The following is an 18,212-nucleotide window of genomic DNA, read 5'->3' on the forward strand; positions in this document are numbered from 1 at the left end:
GCCTTTGAGTCCCTGGCTGTGCTGGTCGCTTAAGAGGCACTATTGGCGGCTATTACAATGCTTCAGTCTTCCAAGGCCCGTGGGTCAGGCAGCATAAAGGGCGAATTCTACAAGGAATTCGGTCCTGATGTATCCAAGTACCTGCTGCAGGTCTGGCAGGAATTGTTGCAATTGGAGATTTTGCCTCCCACACAGCGTGTAGCAATTGTATCACTTATGTTTAAGCCAGATTAGGATCCGTTGGAGTGTGCTTCATACCTGTTGATTTCTTTGCTGAACCTTGATCCAAAGATACTTTCTAAAGTCCTGCTAAACCAACTATTACATCATAGCTCCTCACTAACCCATCTGGATCAGTCAGGATGTATGCCCGGGAGGTCTACCTCACTTAATGTTCGGCGCTTCTTTGCTATTCTAGCTCAAATTGATCCTACGGTGCAGGCGGTAGGTGCCTTATTGGATGCTGAAAAGGCTTTTGAATCATTGGGTTGGAATTACCGGTTTGCTATCTTGGAGAGAGTTGGTTTGCCTGCTTATATTCTGCGAGCAGTCAGGCTGCTGTATGCTGGGGCGGGTGCATGAATTGGTTGGTTTGGCAAGAGATTAGGTTGGGGTACTCTGCAAGGATGTCCCTTGTCACCGTTCCTCTTCGCTATTTCAGTAGAGCCCTTAGCCGGACACCTTTGTAAATTCCATCTGGATCACGGCTTGGCAATGGGAGGGATGCGCAAGTTAGTTTCTCTTTACGCTGATGATTTTATTTTCAATCAACATGGCTCCGCTGATGCAGGAGGTAGAAGATTTTGGGGATGTCTCCGGGCTGAGGATAAACTGGGTGTAAGGAAGGCATGGTATCAAGAGCAGACACAGACACAATGGATACAAGTTTCGAAAACCTTTATTTTAGTGTTTTGGTTGGGTTGGTAGAATTCCTAACTGGCCCTAACTCTAAAATGGGAGTAGTCCCGACCATTAAACAAAATACAAACAAGTCCAAGTCAGTCTAGTTAAAATAAAAAGGCCTATACTCAGTGGTCGAAGTGAGCGGGACGGTCGGGAGCGGTGCTCCTCTACTTTTTTTAATTACCTTTTAAAGTTCCTATACTTTTTGTTTTTAAAAGAAACCGTTCTGGTATGGTTTCGTTTTAAAATAAAAGTGTAGGAAGAAGTTGAAACATTCACTTTCAGTGCAGTGCCCTGAACGTTCCCTTAAACAGCAGGTACAAGTGTTTGGGTGTGTGTATTGTGTGTCTGAGGGGACGTGATGATGGGGTTTGTGGAGAGTGGGTGCAGACCACCAGGGAACATAGTTCCACTACTTCTTTTCGTTCATTTCGACCACTGCCTATACTAAAAGAAACATACACATTTGTTAATTTAGAAGGAAGGCAAGGTTAAGGGAATACAAAAGGAAAAATAGTGTCTTAAAAGAAATGTCATAATGGCTTAGGTAACAACTCCCTTCACCACATTCAACAGCTCGGGGTCTCGACAGTTTCTTAAAAAGGATAGGTGGATGGCACATTTGTTTCAGTCTTGCACACTCTGGCTTACTGATACAATTCAACAGTTCAGGTTTGGGCTTCAAGCTTTTGGCAGTCTTAGGCGTTGCCCACTTTCTCATAAACACACAGTTCTGTTCTTGACTTCTACTTTGCCACAATCCACAATCCAATACATGCTTCCCTCCGCCGGGGTCGAGCCAGCCTCTCTTTTCACATTCACCATTTGACTTTATCACAGTTCAGCACAAACCTCCCTCTGCCGGGCTCGAGCCGGTCTCTCTTTTTGTGGGAGATTCCATTTCCCGCGTTTTGTATTTATATCTTTGCACTGTTGAAGACTTTCGAAACTGCAAGGCTTTTACATAGACCTCTGCATGACCACTTTGTTGACTCTTGAATTGTGTAACCAGAAGTCAATCTTCCTCATCACGCAATGCTTCTTGGTACTTGTAGTTTCTTATTTTGTTTACTTTGCCCTCTTGGCCTCTTTCAAAGTTCATATGCAACACCAATACTTCTTGGTATTTATAGTTTCTTATTTTCAATAACATTCACTAATACATTCATCATTCATATGCTTTGCCCTCTCAGCATTAGAGTGCACATACTTTACTTCTTACTTATTCAACTTTTGCTTGGGATTGCAGATACTTTCTTGCTTTGATTCCCGTTTAATAAACTTCAACTCAGAACATTTCACATAGACTTTCGAATGTGCGATTCCGCATTGCAGGACCACTCTGTTACTTTGTATACATACATTCAGCAATTGTCCTTTCCCTCTAAGTGTTTTATCGGCACACGCTCAACCTTCACCTCCCTTGATTACAGTTACTTTTGCTTTTAACACAAACCGGGCTTTGGTTGCCTTTGATAACTCACTGGTTGTGTTAATTGGCTTCTCTCTTCAGCGTCTTTCATCTAGCAGTCAAAGCCGTTACCAATGCCTCCTCTGCTCCTCCCCAACTCTGCCGTTCACCCGGCAGGGTAGCGGGCCGGTCTGAAGCATCTTGAAAGTTTCTCATTTCCGCTCACTCGGTTTTAGCCTGTGACGCTCACGGCATCCAGAAAGGGAGGCATTCTAGCCTGGCTCTCTCTTGTTCTTCACCGCCGCCAATTAGCCCCTTGGCCTTGCAACTTCCACAGCCTGGTTTGCATCAGCCGTGGGATTGTTTATGTCAGAACAGGCATGTGCGTAGTTAGTACCAGATTTAAGTTGATGCGACACCAGTGGTTTCATCCTATGAGAGATGGTAGGTGCCCGCGGTGTGGGAGCGCAGTTCTTGTTTTGGGATGGGGTGGTGACAGTGTTAATGTCTGTGGTGGGTCACTATGTGCCATAGGAATTTGTTGTGTGGTGTATGTTTGGATGCTTACCAGTCCTAAGGGTTACAGGCCATTTCTATTGCTAGGCACGATTCTGGCCCATATATGCATTTTAATGATAGTGACACGTCATGTGCCAGCTACCTGGTGTTAGCATAGCCTCAATTGATTCGTCTATAGCGTTTGATCTAGTCGACAGAGAAAGCTTATGGTCAAAACCTGTCAAATGGGAATGCCCCCTGGCCTACTTGCTCTTATTATCAAACTGTATTCAAACTCCAACATACAGGTGAAGCAGGACATCCAGGGCAGACTAACAAGATGTATCCCTACCACATCTGGGTTGAGACAGGGGGGAGCATTTTGGCCCTGTCTCTTTAATTTAGATGTGTCTGACCTGGAGGAATACTTGACAAAAGCATTTTTTGTTCCCCCTAAACTGGCTGACAAGGGATTAATGTACCATGCGTAGGCAGATGATTTTCTTTTGTTAGCTGCACTGCTGTGGGTCTAAAAAGACTACTGAATAATTTTGCTCTAGTAATTTTGGTCTAGTAAACAAATGTATTTAAAAAATAGATAGGAAACATAAAAAAAAAAAATACTAGCATTCTCTTTTTTTAAAACTTCCTATGTAAAGCTTTGAGCTATTCAAGCTCAAAATTCGCAAAATTTGGTGAAATGGATGTCCTCCTGTGCTGGCTTTTGTTTTTGCGGCACTAATGAAGGAAAAGCCAACCAGCTGTAGTAAACAAAAGCTACCGCTGGGTGGCTTTCCCTTCATTAGTGCTGTACGCGGAGGACGGGGACCGGAGACCAGAGCAGGAAAGCTGCAGCTGAATCTCGGTAAGTGCTATTTATTTTTTTTTTAAAAATAAGCACTAGCTGGGGTTTTTTTTATAAGTTTTCCGGGCTGGAGGAGCCCGGAAAACTTAGAAATAAAACCGCAGCTTTAAAAACGTATTTATGTTTGCGGTCGCTTTTGAAGCGACCGCAAACATAAATACAACGTTATTGTGTTGGAAAACGCTGCGGTTTTTCTTTCCAAGTTTCTCAGGCTCCTCCGGTTCGAGAGCCCCAAATGGGAAAGCAGATTCAGGCAGAAACAACGCAGCATTGCGGAAAACAAACGCGTTGTTTCTGCCTGAATCTGCTTTCCCATTTGGGGCTCTCGGGTTCCCCTAGGAGCACAGGAGACCCAAAGTGATAGCCACAGCAGGCAGAAACACAACGCGGTTGTGTTGGAAAACGCTGCGGTTTTTCTTTCCGAGTTTCTCAGGCTCCTCTGAGCCTGAGAAACTCGGAAAGAAAAACCGCAGCATTTTCCAACACAATAACGTTGTATTTATGTTTGCGGTCACTTCACAAGCGACCGCAAACATAAATACAACGTTTTTAAAGCTGCGGTTTTATTTCTAAGTTTTCCGGGCTCCTCCAGCCCGGAAAACTTATAAAAAAAACCCCAGCTAGTGCTTATTTTTTTTTTTAAATAGCACTTACCGAGATTCAGCTGCAGCTTTCCTGCTCTGGTCTCCGGTCCCCGTCCTCCGCGTACAGCACTAATGAATGGAAAGCCACCCAGTGGTAGCTTTTGTTTACTACAGCTGGCTGGCTTTTCCTTCATTAGTGCCGCAAAAGCAAAAGCCAGCACAGGAGGGCATCCATTTCACAAAATGGATGCGCCCATGTGCTTGCTTTTGCGAATTTTGAGCTTGAATAGCTCAAAATTTTACATAGGAAGTTTTAAAAAAGAGAATGCTAGTATTTTTTTTTATGTTGCCTATCTATTTTTTAAATATTTTTTTTTACTAGACCATGCCTTTAACTCAAGCAAAACTAAGACATTGCTTTTTCCTTGACGATGCTGAACAGAACTTCAGTCTTATCCATGGGCTCTGAATGGGAATACCTTAAAAAAGGTTGATAACCTAAAATATCTGGGATTTTCCAACTGGGGCAAACCAACAAAGAAAATTGCAAATGAATACTTAAAGCACAAATCTATTCTCTTAGCAGGCCAAATGATGAGGTATTGTAGGTTCTGCAGTCGGCGGTAGCCCTGTGGGACTGCAGGCCAAACCAAGCCCTGCCAGGTCCTCCGGACCTCCTGTGAGTGTTTTTCCACTTTTGCTATCTTGTTGGTGAGCGCGCACAGAGCGCGTTGTTGGGCCCGCTCCCCCCTCCCTCCTCAGGCACTTCCTGGTCCTCCTCTCCCTTCCCGCCTCCTTGCCCGCCCACCCCCCCCCTCTGATTGGTTGCCTGACTAGTCCCTCCCTGGACTACTCGACGGCTGCTCCCCCCGCTCGCTTCTTTGTACAGCGGAGCGGATGAGAGTAGTCGGGGGTAGCCCTGTGGGACTGCAGGCCAAACCAAGCCCTGCCAGGTCCTCCGGACCTCCTGTGAGTGTTTTTCCACTTTTGCTATCTTGTTGGTGAGCGCGCACAGAGCGCGTTGTTGGGCCCGCTCTCCCCTCCCTCCTCAGGCACTTCCTGGTCCTCCTCTCCCTTCCCGCCTCCCTGCCCGCCCACACACCCCCTCCCCCCCTCCTTCTGCCTTATAAGTGTTCCCCCCTGGGCAGCCCCCTGCCCGGCAGCCCCTTCAGCTAAGGGCCCCATAGGCAAAGGGCAGCTCCTACGGCTGCGGCTCCCATCGTGTCTGCAGGTGTCCGCAGGGGATGCCAGGCACCGGTCCGCCATTCTTTCTGGTTAGCTCCACCTGCTCGCCCTTCACCACTTCAGTGTGTACTGTCAATTGTGGTAAACTAGGGCTTTTCTCCCCTCGCACGACTCTCAAACTTAGGTGGCCTCCACACTGGGTACCTTACTCGTATTTACTGTTACTGTTGCTCTGTAATTGTGGTAAACTAGGGCTTTTTCTCCCCTTGCAGGACTCTCAAACTTAGGTGGCCTCCACACTGGGTACCTTACTCATATTTACGTGTTACTGTGCTCTGTAATTGTGGTAAACTAGGGCTTGCCGCTTCATTCCTGTCCGCTTGCTCTCGTCTGTCTTCCCCGCCCCCCACTCCCTCCTTATTCCATGGTGCTCTCTATCTCTCCTATCTTCTCTAACTGCTTCTCAATTGACTATCCTGCTCTCCTCTCTAAATCTGGTAGGAAAAAGTTTAAAAAAGGATATCCTGGTCTCCAACCCAGGCATCCCTATCGCTGACACCTACACCAGTGCCTCTTCCAAGGAAACTCTTACTGACATCCTTTTTTTCGTTCCTTCCCCTGACCAATGGACCCTTCATATGGTCTCTGTGCTCTCTCCCTTCTCCTCTTCTCCCATTAATGGTGGCACCCGTTGGGATGTCCTCTTAGCCCCCTTCCGCTCCTCTATGGCCATCATTAATGTCTACGATAATGGGACCTTCTTCTTCCAAGGCCCTCAGGCCAACCTCCACCTCTTTGATAGACGCTTCTCGCGCCTCATCAACTTCCTTTCCTCTCCTGCTGTCCCCTCTTCCCTGTCCTCGGCTACCTTGCCTCCACCCTCTCACCCTGCCCTCTCTCTGGCTCCTTCTTCTTCAACTCCACAGGGCGTACCTCTGATCTGTACCCCTCCCCGGAAATCCTTCAAGGATGGAAACCTTCTCCACATTGCCACTCTCAACTCTCGCTCTGCCGTCAAACATTCCTCTGATATCTGTCGCCTTCTTGCGGAACTGGACCTTGACATCCTCGGTCTCACTGAGACATAGTTCACGGCCAGCTCTGTCACCAGCTTTGACACACTCCTACCTGACGGTTACAAGATCCTCTCCTTGCCCAGGCCCAACCGTGCTGGGGGGGTGTGGCCCTTATCTTCCCTGAGTGGATTCCTGCCACTGTCACTCCTACGCAGACCTACTCCTCCTTTGAATGCCTTGTCTGCCGACTCTCTCTCTCTCTCCTAGCCATTCCCTTACCGTGGCTACTATCTATCGGCCACCTGGTCACATTTCCGCCTTCCTCTCTGAGTGGGCTGACCTCTCCTCCTCACTCCTGTCCTCAACCACTCAACTCCTCTTTCTTGGAGACTTCAATATCCACCTTGATGCCTCCTGTCCTCCCTCTGGACTCTTTCGCGACCTCTGCGACTCTCTCTCACTCTCTATTCTCCCGTCTGGGCCGACCCATTCTGCAGGGCACACTCTCGATGCTCTGATCTCTTCTGACCTTCCCCTCTCTGTCCCTTTCTCCACTCCTATCTCCTGGAGTGATCACTTTCTCCTATCCTCCCACCTCACCCTCCCTACCCCACAGGCAAAGCCACCCTCATCACTGCCACCCACCTTCGCGGTCATCTGACCCATGAAGCGCGTGTCAGTCGAGGCTTTCTCTACCACCTTCTTGCCCCCCCCCCCTTCGGCTGACTCCCACCCTGACACAGCCCTCTCTACTCTCCACTTTGCTATATCTGATACCCTTGATCCTGTCATGAGGATCCGCCTGAAGCCCAAAGCCAAATGTAACTCCTGGTATGACTCAGATCTCGTCACCCTTAAACGCAAGTGCAGGGTGGCAGAGAGGAAATGGCGTGCCTCATGTTCATCCTCTGACAAACTGGCCTGCCGCCTGCTCCAAAGGCAATACCGGCTCTCCGTTCTCACTAAGAAGAGAGCCCTTATCCAAGCCCGCATCTCTGCGGCATCTAACAATTCGGCCGAACTCTTTAAAATCTGCAAGGAGCTGGCCAACCCTGCCGCAGTCTCCTCCTCTTCTGTCCCCTCCCAGGCCCTCTGCACGGCACTGGCCTCTCACTTCATTTCAAAAACTCAGGACATCCTGTCCTCACTCTCCTCCTATCACTTCCCCCCCTCTATTCCCTGCTCTCCCTCTGGCCCTTCTGCAGCCACCCCTCCTCCCTCCTTCTCTGCCTTTCCCCTTTTTTCTGCTGACGAGGTATCGAGACAAGTCCGATCTATGAAAGTCTCGTCAAAACAGGTCCACCCCTGTTCCTCCAAAACTCTCAAGGACCACATCGACTCCCTGGCCCCTGCCCTGGCTGACTTCTGCAATCACTCCTTCGCCTCTGGAGTCTTCCCATCCCCCCTCAAGCACTCCCTTGTGCACCCCCTTCTTAAGAAACCCTCTTCCGATCCCTCCTGCCCAGCTATCCCTCCTGCCCAGCTAACTATCGCCCAATCTCTATCACTCCCTTCCTGGGCAAGCTCTTGGAGAAACTGGCCATCTCCCAGCTTAATCTCCATGCTGAATCTGTTGGTAGTCTTCATGACCATCAGTCTGGCTTCAGAGCTGCCAGAAGCACGGAAACTGCTCTCCTGAACATCCGTGAGGACCTGCTCTCTAACCTTGACTCTAACACCCCTTGTGTCCTCATTTTGCTCGACCTCTCTTCTGCCTTTGACACTGTCAACCACACCATCCTGCTCAACCGTCTCCGTGATAACCTGGGTATCACTGGTCAGGCTCTGGCGTGGCTGACGACCTTCCTCTCCAATCGACCCTCCCAAGTCCAACTGGGTTCCTTCCTCTCTGACATCTTTTTCTCTACCTGCGGTGTCCCCCAGGGATCTAACCTCTCCCCCTGGCTGTTCAACCAGTATCTGGCACTTCACCGCATCGCCGCTCTCTGTCCCAACTTTCAGTGCTACGCGGATGATACCCAGCTCATTTTCAGGCTACCCTCGGCCTCCTCTTCCCCTTCCCTCATCTCTGACTGTCTCTCTGCTATCCAGGAATGGTGTGCCGCCAACGACCTCTACCTTAATGCTAGTAAGACTGAGATTCTACTTATCGCCACACCCACTCCCTCCTTCCCTGCATCTCTCTGGCCGGCCTCCCTGGGCCCTCTTCCTGCGCCTACCTGCAAGGCAAAAAACCTTGGGGTCATCTTCGACTCCACACTCTCTTTCTCTCCTCACATATCCGACGTCTCCAAGAAGGCACACTACAAGCTACACCTCCTCAGGGGTATCCTTCCTTTCCTCTCCTTCCCCCAGAAGCTCCCTGTCTCCAGAGCCCTGGTTCTCTCGAAACTGGACTACTGTAACAGCCTGTATCTAAATCTTCCTGCCTCTACTCTCCGCCCTTTGCAACTCATCCAGAACAGGACTGCGAGACTTGTCCTTGGCCTCAAGCCCAGGGACCGTATCTCTCCAAGACTGAAATCACTACACTGGCTCCCAGTGGCTGCGAGGATTAAGTTCAAAACCCTCTGCATTGTCCACAAGGCCTTCCGGGGGCTGAGCCAAAGTTCCTTCAACTCTCCCTTCCGAAATATCTTCCTTCTCGAGCTCTTCGCTCATCCACCTCCAACTACCTCAGGGTTAGCCGCTTCTCCAAGCAACGAGCTGGGGGTAGATCTCTCTCTGCAGCAGGGGCCTCCCTCTGGAACAGCCTTCCTGCCTCCCTGAAACTTGAGGAGAACCATCTCCGGTTCCGGAAGCACCTCAAAACCTTCCTCTTTGCCTCCGCTTTCTCTCCCCTGCTAAATTCACTGAACCTGCACTGAATCTGCTACTGGGCCACTTACTGATCTCGGTCCTTGGCCCAGCCACTCTTCCCTGCACTTCCTACCTGCACTACTGTCTCTGTATCCTTCAGCCCCTTCTCCCGGCACTTACCTTGCACTTGCCACCAGCTGGCCCTATTATTTATCTTGTATTCTACTAACCATGTACTGCACTTTCCTTGCACTTGCCACAACCTGGCCCTATTATTTATCTTGTATTCTACTAACCATGTACAGCACCTTTCCCCCCTCTCACCTTCCCCTTGCACTTTTCCCAGTCCCCTTACCCTTGCACTTGCGTGATCTGAATGACACCTGGCCTAGTAGGATTGTTGTCTGTCTCCCCTTGTCCCCCCCCTGCCTCATCGCGCCTTGAAACACTTGTGTATAGGCACGTTACAAATGCCATATCATATCATCATATCATATCATCCACTCATTAAATTCCACGAAAGCAAAGTCGCTCCAAAGATCATCTATGGGACGGAGGTTATCTAGGTTGAAGTGAGGCATTAGACCAATGCAAATCACAAATTTGGCATAAGGTACTGAGGTTACCGAACTGTATACCATTGGTAAGGTATGACCAGAAACCGGCACCCACCCCCCAGGGAAGATTTCGGCCCAGCCGCAGGCCGAAAGGCCGAGGGGCCAATCCGACCCTGTGTGTGGGTAAGCGTCAACACTGGAAATGTGCAACATGGGTGAAATCCTGGTAGCCAAGCACTTGAGCAAGATTGCAGGTCTCAAAAACACCCAAAGGGTGCTTCGTCTGCCCTCTGGCAAAAAGTAACACTGTTCACTCACATGTTTCCTTTCCTTGTGCCATGAAAAGCAGTACAGGGCCACAATCAGGGAAAATAAGTGCTCCAGTCTCCAGCATTGTAAACTCTCTTGCCACATGACATCCTGGGCAAATATTCACAACTCACTTGCGCTCTCATTTCCCCTCAGTCCCCTCTTTGGTTTTCAACAATCCTATGCTTTATAAAAGATGGCCTGAAAAGTATACCAACCATAGTAAGGTACGCGCGCACATATATTTGAGGATTTATCTATTTTTGTGCGTACCTTACCATGGTTTGTGTACTTTTCAAGCCATCTTTTTATAAACATAATGAGAAATATGGTAGGCAAAACGTGTACGATTGTGACATTCCCCCCATCTTGACTGAGAGATTACAAATACCAGAATCCTTGCTGGCATATTTCACCAAGCCCCCAGCTTCGCGTGTTTCCCCCGTGAAGCTGGGGGCTCGGTAATATAATCTGCTCTGTGTACGCTCCCACAGGGCAGATTTGATCACTGAGCCTGAGACATCTCTGCCAGCCTGCGGGATCTCCCCCACAAACTCGGATAAATGTAATCAATTCCGCCCCCACGGGTCCCTCCTCCTAGACAATTCGATGTGCGGTCGATTCTCAGGGGCATTTGGCAGGTCGTTGCTAAATCGGCTGCTCAGAGCTCCTGGCCCTGGTTGCACATTAACATCTCATGGGAGTGGGTGCGGCCAAGGGGGCAAGAGGCAGGAAGTGCCCAGGTAGGGCTGGGGAGGTCGGTCAGGTCCCCATCACTAGAGATGCAGGTGAGGCAAAGTCTTATCGGAAGCTTTAAGAGCTTCACGGGGGTGGGGCACGTCTGGACCCCACAGGTATGTGCTGGTGGCCATTATAGCCAAGTGGTCGAAGAGTACGAAAAAAAGTAGTGGAACTATGTTCCCTACTGGTCTGCACTGCTCCCACAAACCCCGACGGCCCCTCCATTGCACACTACAAATACCAAAACACATGTACCTGCTGTGGTGTCACGTGCCCGCGTATCGGGGTCACGTGACACAGGAGAAAATAAAGGGATCACCGGAACTGGCGCCACTACGCCAGTCCGGGTGTATGCACCGATGAGAGTGCTCTGCGTGTGTTTCTTGCTCCGCGCTTATCTTCACCCGCGCGGTGCTTCTGAGGCTTTTCCCCTGGCGCCCTGCTCCAGATCCGGCCCCGGGGCGCGGACATCACACCTGCTGTTTAAGGGAACGTCCCCTGCAGTGTACTGACAGTGCAAGTTTCAACTTCTTCCTACACTTTTATTTTAAAACAAAACCGTTTCGGAACGGTTTATTTTTAAAATAAAAGTATTGGAACGGTAAAAACCTAATTAAAAGAAGAAGAGGAGCACCACCCCTGACCGCTCCCGCCCACTTCGACCACTGTAAATATAGCCTGCTCTTTCTCCGTTATCAATACACTCCTACCGTTGAGCAGCTGACAGTGTTCCGTGAGCTCCCCCACCCTCCATCCCCATGGACATTGCATGATACCATTGTCAATAAATCTATGCAACCCATCACCGCTCCCTGCTCCGTCCCCTCCCTTGTTCAGCCGATCGAAGCAGAAACTCAGTCAAACATCGGCTTGCGTGGGTACTGCTCATCTGATCCAGAGAACCCCGTCCCCCAATTCCACGTCAACCGCCCCAGGTCCCAGTGAAGGCCGAAAATATTCTTAAAACGGACACGCACAACGCACAACACCTCTTCCTGAGGCGCTCTACTTCTGTGTTGGTTTGACGTGTTTAAACATTATATATTTGAGGCTGAGTTCACGCGGTCGCCTACAGTACACTCCCAATGCGGCTGGCAGCTTACTGCTCCTTTTCCCCCCTCATTTATACAACTCCAATAGGTGGGGTTTACGTTTATTGATCTGTTAAAAATGGAAATGTTGAATGGGTTTTAAAACGTAATACAACACGTAATACAATACAACACCGCCAGTAGACCGGGTCCCGAGAACCGGCCAGACATCTGATGGCGGATCCGATTGGCCAAAGGTGTCTGTCTGGCTATTACTATCCTGCCAGCCCTGAATGCAGGATGATTGCTATGTTATGGGTGTCATTGTTCTGATTGCTTAGCAACCTGTAGGTTAGGAATGTGGAATTCATTGCCTACCACCTTAAGGGAAGAATCATACTGGGTATTCCAGACATCCCCCAAAACCTGGCTGTTTGCCTAGCAGGGACCCGCTCTGCTGTATTTGTATGCTGTCCTACTGCCAACTGATTGTCTATTGTTCTGCTGTGCCTTTTTGTGTGCAAGTAATAGGTCTCTGTAACAGTGCCTCGATGCCTCCCGGCTGTTTGAACGCTTTATAAATCAATAAATAAAATACATGTTTTACTCAAGGGCTTTGTGGAAATCAACATGTGATGGCGGTGAAATGGATACCCTCACTCTGGACGAGGGAGGGAAGAGAATCCAGTTATGTCTGTGGTTTTGCCCTTGACGCCTGGCTCAGATTACATTGTGGCACTGATGGATTAAGTTTAGCAGCAAAGTTAAGTTTACTTATTCAGAAGTACTGATCGATTCTCTGTGTATCAGTCTCTTGCAGCTAGCTAAGGTATTAACGGGTAACCTCTATCACTTTTTCATAGTGTGCTCTGGTATCCTGATAATCACTCTTTGTCCAGCGTGGAAGCAGAGGCTGATGGCTTCATGAACAGCGCAGCATGGATTGTCCATCATCTGACTAATTGAGAGAGAAATTGTGAACAAAGACATCTCTGGTACCTGCTTATTCAACAATGAAATGGGTTTCTGCTGTTTTCTCGAATACAAGAAAATCAAGGCGCCTGCTCTTTTTATAGCTTCAGATGCTGCACGTTTTCTACCATGCTTTAGTGTTCCAGAAAGTTAGCAGATTCAGGGAACCCATCATTGCAACCTACCCCCAGAACCAGATTATCAAATACAATACCAAAGGGACAATCAATTTTTTCACCATTGCATCTTTCATCAAAAACACTCAACATTGTAAATCCAGCAATAATACTCTAAAGTGGATTCGCCTAGCAATATCCAGCCTAGATTATCAAAGATGGATTTGTTATTGAAGTCCTCACTTGCCTAACCATCATTAGCTTGTCTCAGAAATTATATATTCGCCCAGTATTAGTACATTTAAATGAAGGCACATAGAGCTTTCACAAACTACAGAGCCATCACACACCTAGTATTAATACCAAGTTCTGTGGGCCATATTGGATGGTAACGGTTCCCTCAAGTTACTAGGTCAAAGTGAAGTAAGGATGGCAGGTCATTAACACTCAATACAGCCAGTCAAACTCTGCATTAATGTTATTAGCACCATCAGCCAACCGTCCAGGTTGCTCACAGCTATTTTCTTGCATGCAAAATGTGTCCACAGCGAGACATGCATCCTGTGTTTTTGGCCAAAGGAAAAAAATATTCAATAAAGAAGCCCGCCATGGGAATGTCATCCGGGATTCCAGCTCGATCCCCCTCAAACATTTCCAAGGTGGGTTTCATTGTGTGGCTGAGACTGCTGATGCCGGGGACTGGAGGTAATTCGGTGGAGGGCCGGAGTACTAGTAATTTGTTCCTACCAATGTACGAGATATCCCTTCTGTATTTGGATTTTGTAACAGCTTCGCTATTTTAAGCACTCTGAAATCATTTAAAACCTTTTTGTGTGCTTGTGCCACTATTCTAGACCCAGAGAATCTAGTATCCAGTGGGTAATCCCAGCTCTTATGACACAAAACTTAACTTTGAGTTCCAGTGAAGAACAGGCACTAGAAATCATTAATGCACCATCTCTATTTAACCTTACGGGGAATTACCAGAATATCTCTACCCAAAAAAACAGCGAAGATCTAATCAAACTTAAAAAGAAGCGTTTCCGCGCAGAGCTTCATGGCCACTTCCTGAGAGAATATTTAAAAGCAAACATCATTCATGCAGGTTTAGCAGTAAGGGACGAGCCATGCCTCTTCCTAGAGGATGCTGAATATAGAACTCATTTCAGTTATGTAGCAACTAAGTGCAGTAGAGACCTAGTGGCCCTTACAATTACTACTGCACAAAGAATTGGAGGGGAGCTACAACGTGAGTTAGACGAGGACGAGAGAAAGTTCCTTAATAGTACAGTTTTGATAAATGCTTGAGAAAAACTAGAAGAAATCAAAAAACAAATAAAGAATTTTCAAACATCAACGGTAAATAAAAATACAAAAAAATGGCTAAGGCTATTAGAGATTTTAAGACCCAAATCAGATATATCCGTATTTAGCCTTAGGTTTTCTTAAAACACACAACATCAACAACAAAGAGACAATTAATCTACAGAGCTTCCCTCAACGTAGAAGGTGGGTCATTTTTTCTCATACCTCCACAAGTGGCTCTTTGGGTAAAGAATCTGAGGGGAGATCTAATCACTGTATAGAGGAGGTAGGCCTTTTTTAGGCAGAGGCGAAGGGAGAGGGAGACGCAGACGTTTCTACCACCCACCTACCCCCTATTTCATCCACCTGATTACTACTATCAAGAACCGCCCCTCAACCACAACAGTTGCGCACAAGGAACTTTCGCAGATATAAGCTGCAGACACCATAATCTTCAATGTATCTAACATGGCGCTCCCCACTGAGCAAATATCTCCAATAACTAAAGGCCCTTCTTTTGTACCCACATGTCCACCTGATTGTTATAAAATTTAAACTGAAATTAGGCAATTCCTGCACAAGGTTAGATTAAAAACCTTCTTTCATGAGATCGAGGAACCTGAGAACACTGGTGACACAGGCTTTTGCCGCAATCTACCTTTACTCCACTTCAACATCAGATTCCCAAGGAGTTAATTACTTTTGAAGAATGTGTTCTGTGTGACCGAGGCCAGTTACAGACAAGCAAAAGATCATTAACATACAACCTATCTAATGTCGAGAGAAGTGCATTAAAAATATTAAGCAACAATCATGATGTGGTGGTGAAACCAGCAGACAAAGGATTGGGGATTGTGGCTATGACCTCTGTCCAAAATGAAAATATGGGCATGACCCTCCTCAATGAGATACAACATTATAGTGCTATCAAAAAAAGATCCCTCCAAGAATATACAGAGGCTAATTCAAGAATCTACCCTTTTTGCCCTGCAGAAAGATTGTCCTACTAACTAACTAACTATGGTTACTTTCTCATCACTAAACGATGAGCTTCACATATGTAACTTCATGTTTTGCTAGGGGACAGCCTGCTATTAAACTAATGACGCCAAGATGCAACTATGTGACGGTCTCTGCCTCCTTAGTGTGTGCGGCAACGTGAACCTTGCATGCTTTCTTCCAGAACCTAGATTTTGGTAAGATAATTAAGAGCATTCTCTTTTGGCTGAGATAGAGAGTTTACTTTATCTCGTATGGCTGTACAGATGATGCTTTGGAACAATCTGACTTTAGCTTTCTTTCTTTACTTTAACAGATTCGATTCTAATTCAACAAGAGGGATTTGTTGCCTCTTTTGCAAAACGTAGGTAATAATCCCTTCTGTGGCATTCCTCACAATAAGAGGTGTGTCCTCTATTATTTGACATTTCTAATGTTAGAACAAGGATGCAGGGACCGACTCTTGGCCTTATTTTATGTGTGCTGTATTTGGTTTCTTGCATTGTTGTAGTACCTTACAACAAACTGATCAAGATTGCAAATCAACCCCTGAGAAAGTTACTTACTGTAGACTGGTTCTTTGTATTTGTGCAAGATTTGGTGAGTTTTAGAACAGTGGCCAAACTCTGGGTGTATCCATCTGTAGTAGGTGTCATTCATTTTTAGTAGGTCATTTTATTTATTATTTTTTTCTGTTCCATTTGTTCACCAGGGAGTCCTGTCCTGAAGAAGGCGGCATATGCATTCACGTCAAAACGCAGCTACTCTGTGTCGACCCTGGACAATTCGCAACATGTATTTTTGCTGACTATTAGCTATTTTGCATTTACTACCATTGGCTTTTGTGTGCATTCAGTGTCGGTTGGATTGCACTTTGTCTTCGCACCTTCTGTTGTAATATTATGTATGTTCAAGTCTTTCTTCAATTTCTTCGAAATATGTGAGATTATGTACTAGGACTATTGAGACTTTGTTCAAATAAAATAAAATATTTGTCTTTGCTTGATTAACTCACGACACCTTTAGTATATATAATAATGGCACTTCTTGTGTGAGATACCAGTAATTTGTGAATTAACTTCGTATGATAAAATTGCCAAATAGATGTTGAATTCATTCCTGGTAGGAACACCCTTTCTGTGTATCAGTTAGGGGTCTGGAGGACAGGTGGAATCTGGAAGAGGGGATCTATGGATAGGTGGCACTGAAGGTTTAGGGAAGACAATAGAGCCCCAGTCGAGAATGCACCAGCCAGCTTGATGGAAGCCCCGATTTGATCAATGAATAAATAAAGCTTGTATTCCTGATTGGTTGGCTCCACTCTCTCAGGCGCTAGTAGGCAAAATATATGAATTGCCGCATGCATTCATCAACCAAAATGCAGTAATTATGGCAATATACATATCCCTCAAAATACCACTATCCACATCTTCGAATCTGATGAAAATGAATTTACTATTACAAACTACTCCATATGCCCCCAGCCCACAGAAATAGTGATTTATCCACACCCACCATTGGCTGCCAAGAGGAATTAGCCAAATTCTCTTCACTTTTGGCTCTACAGCAGACTTTTGTTTACAGCCATCGGCACTTTTTATTCCGGTCTCTACTTCTGCAGTGCCTTACTTAATGAACCATTATAGCATACACATTCCCCTTTATCCCACCCCTACCTCACCGCTGCATGAACGTTGCAGCTGAACTTCTCAGAGGAATCATGAAATCCAACAGCGTAAACCCCTGTTAGATCCTTGTGCAGCCCTTCATCCTCTTCAAATGCCTTTAACCCCAACCACCAAATTGAAGTACTATACCCAAACACTGCACGCCCAAAGCAACCTCACTCCAGCAGCACAAATCATGCTCACCAGAAAAGGCAAAACTAAGACCCAGCCCAGTGGTGCTGGAACAATTTTGAAAAGAAGGGTGCTGGCCCAGTGTCAATCCTCGTGCTGCTGTATGCTAAACCATATAGTTAGGTTACGAGCTGTGACGCAGGATTCAGTGTCCTTCCCTCAGTTAATGTTGGTCGGTCATACGAAACGTTTGTGCAAGGCAGAGTCGTGGCAGGGAGAACTCTAAGGCATCACGCCATGCTCTGTGTTTTAAAAGAAGAAGTGGCACCAAAAGGAACGTTGGGTTTCAATGATTGTACAGGATTGAGAGGGAATACGATACCACCCCTTGTTTGCACAAAAAGAAAATGACTGACTATTGCCAGGTGATACAAAACATTTTTCAAAGACTGTTGAGCATGGGACAATGTCAGTAAAATGTTAGAAGAGAGATTGTGAAGTGTGTGTTTTTGTGCACATTGCCAGTGTGCATAATGCCCTCTTAGGAGCTGCAGAAGGGAGTTCAGACGCAATCGTGATTCAATCTTTTGACCGCCCTTCTCAGAAAAAATATATGCATTGGTACTGTACTACTGAAAGTAAAGTAACTCCAATGAGACGTCCTGGTACTTTCAAATTCCAAGTGCAGTTACCATGCTAGAAGGGCTGGTCTGGTCCATCCTAAGTATAGCAACCCTGTTGATAAGTGCTAAAGCCCCATTTCCAGGTATAGCAGCAGACACCTTGCCAGAAAGGGGCAGTACTGTCCTATTGCTGAAAGGTGCAATGTTTATTTATTATATCTATAGCAGCCCTACTAAGAAGCGCAAGCCCTTCCTCGCTGACAGTATAGCAGGCATGCTAACAATTAGACCTTTAATCGGACTGAACACTATGTGCTACAGATGAGCTGTACTATACAATTAAGTGTATAGGGGCCCCGTTGAGAAGTATAAATGTATAACAGCTCTGCCGAGAAGTGTTTGCAGTCCTACTAAAAGTGTTATAGCCTTCTGGATAGAAGTGTTGCGGCTCCATTAAAAGTATTGTCAGTTCAGCACTCTGAAACACATGTCCGATGATATTGAGGCACACATGAAATCAATACATATGTTAGCACAT

General features: G+C 46.7%; 1 protein-coding gene across 3 annotated transcripts in view; it reads left to right on the plus strand.

Moving 5' to 3' along the window:
- LOC138566633 (acylamino-acid-releasing enzyme-like) overlaps nucleotides 1–16,266 on the plus strand; it is a 1,029,593-nt gene extending 1,013,327 nt beyond the window's left edge. For all 3 annotated transcript variants that reach the window (XM_069644173.1, XM_069644175.1, XM_069644174.1), the window contains 2 exons: nucleotides 12,724–12,855; nucleotides 15,965–16,266. In XM_069644173.1, the coding sequence (XP_069500274.1) occupies nucleotides 12,724–12,826 (103 nt within the window). In that variant the 3' untranslated portion in view covers nucleotides 12,827–12,855; nucleotides 15,965–16,266. The remainder of the gene's footprint in view (nucleotides 1–12,723; nucleotides 12,856–15,964) is intronic.
- Nucleotides 16,267–18,212: the final 1,946 nt, after the last annotated feature.

The sequence above is a fragment of the Ambystoma mexicanum genome, chromosome 2p (assembly GCF_040938575.1).
Source record: "Ambystoma mexicanum isolate Mex_15411 chromosome 2p, UKY_AmexF1_1, whole genome shotgun sequence".
In the NCBI taxonomy this organism is placed as follows: Eukaryota; Metazoa; Chordata; class Amphibia; order Caudata; family Ambystomatidae; genus Ambystoma; species Ambystoma mexicanum.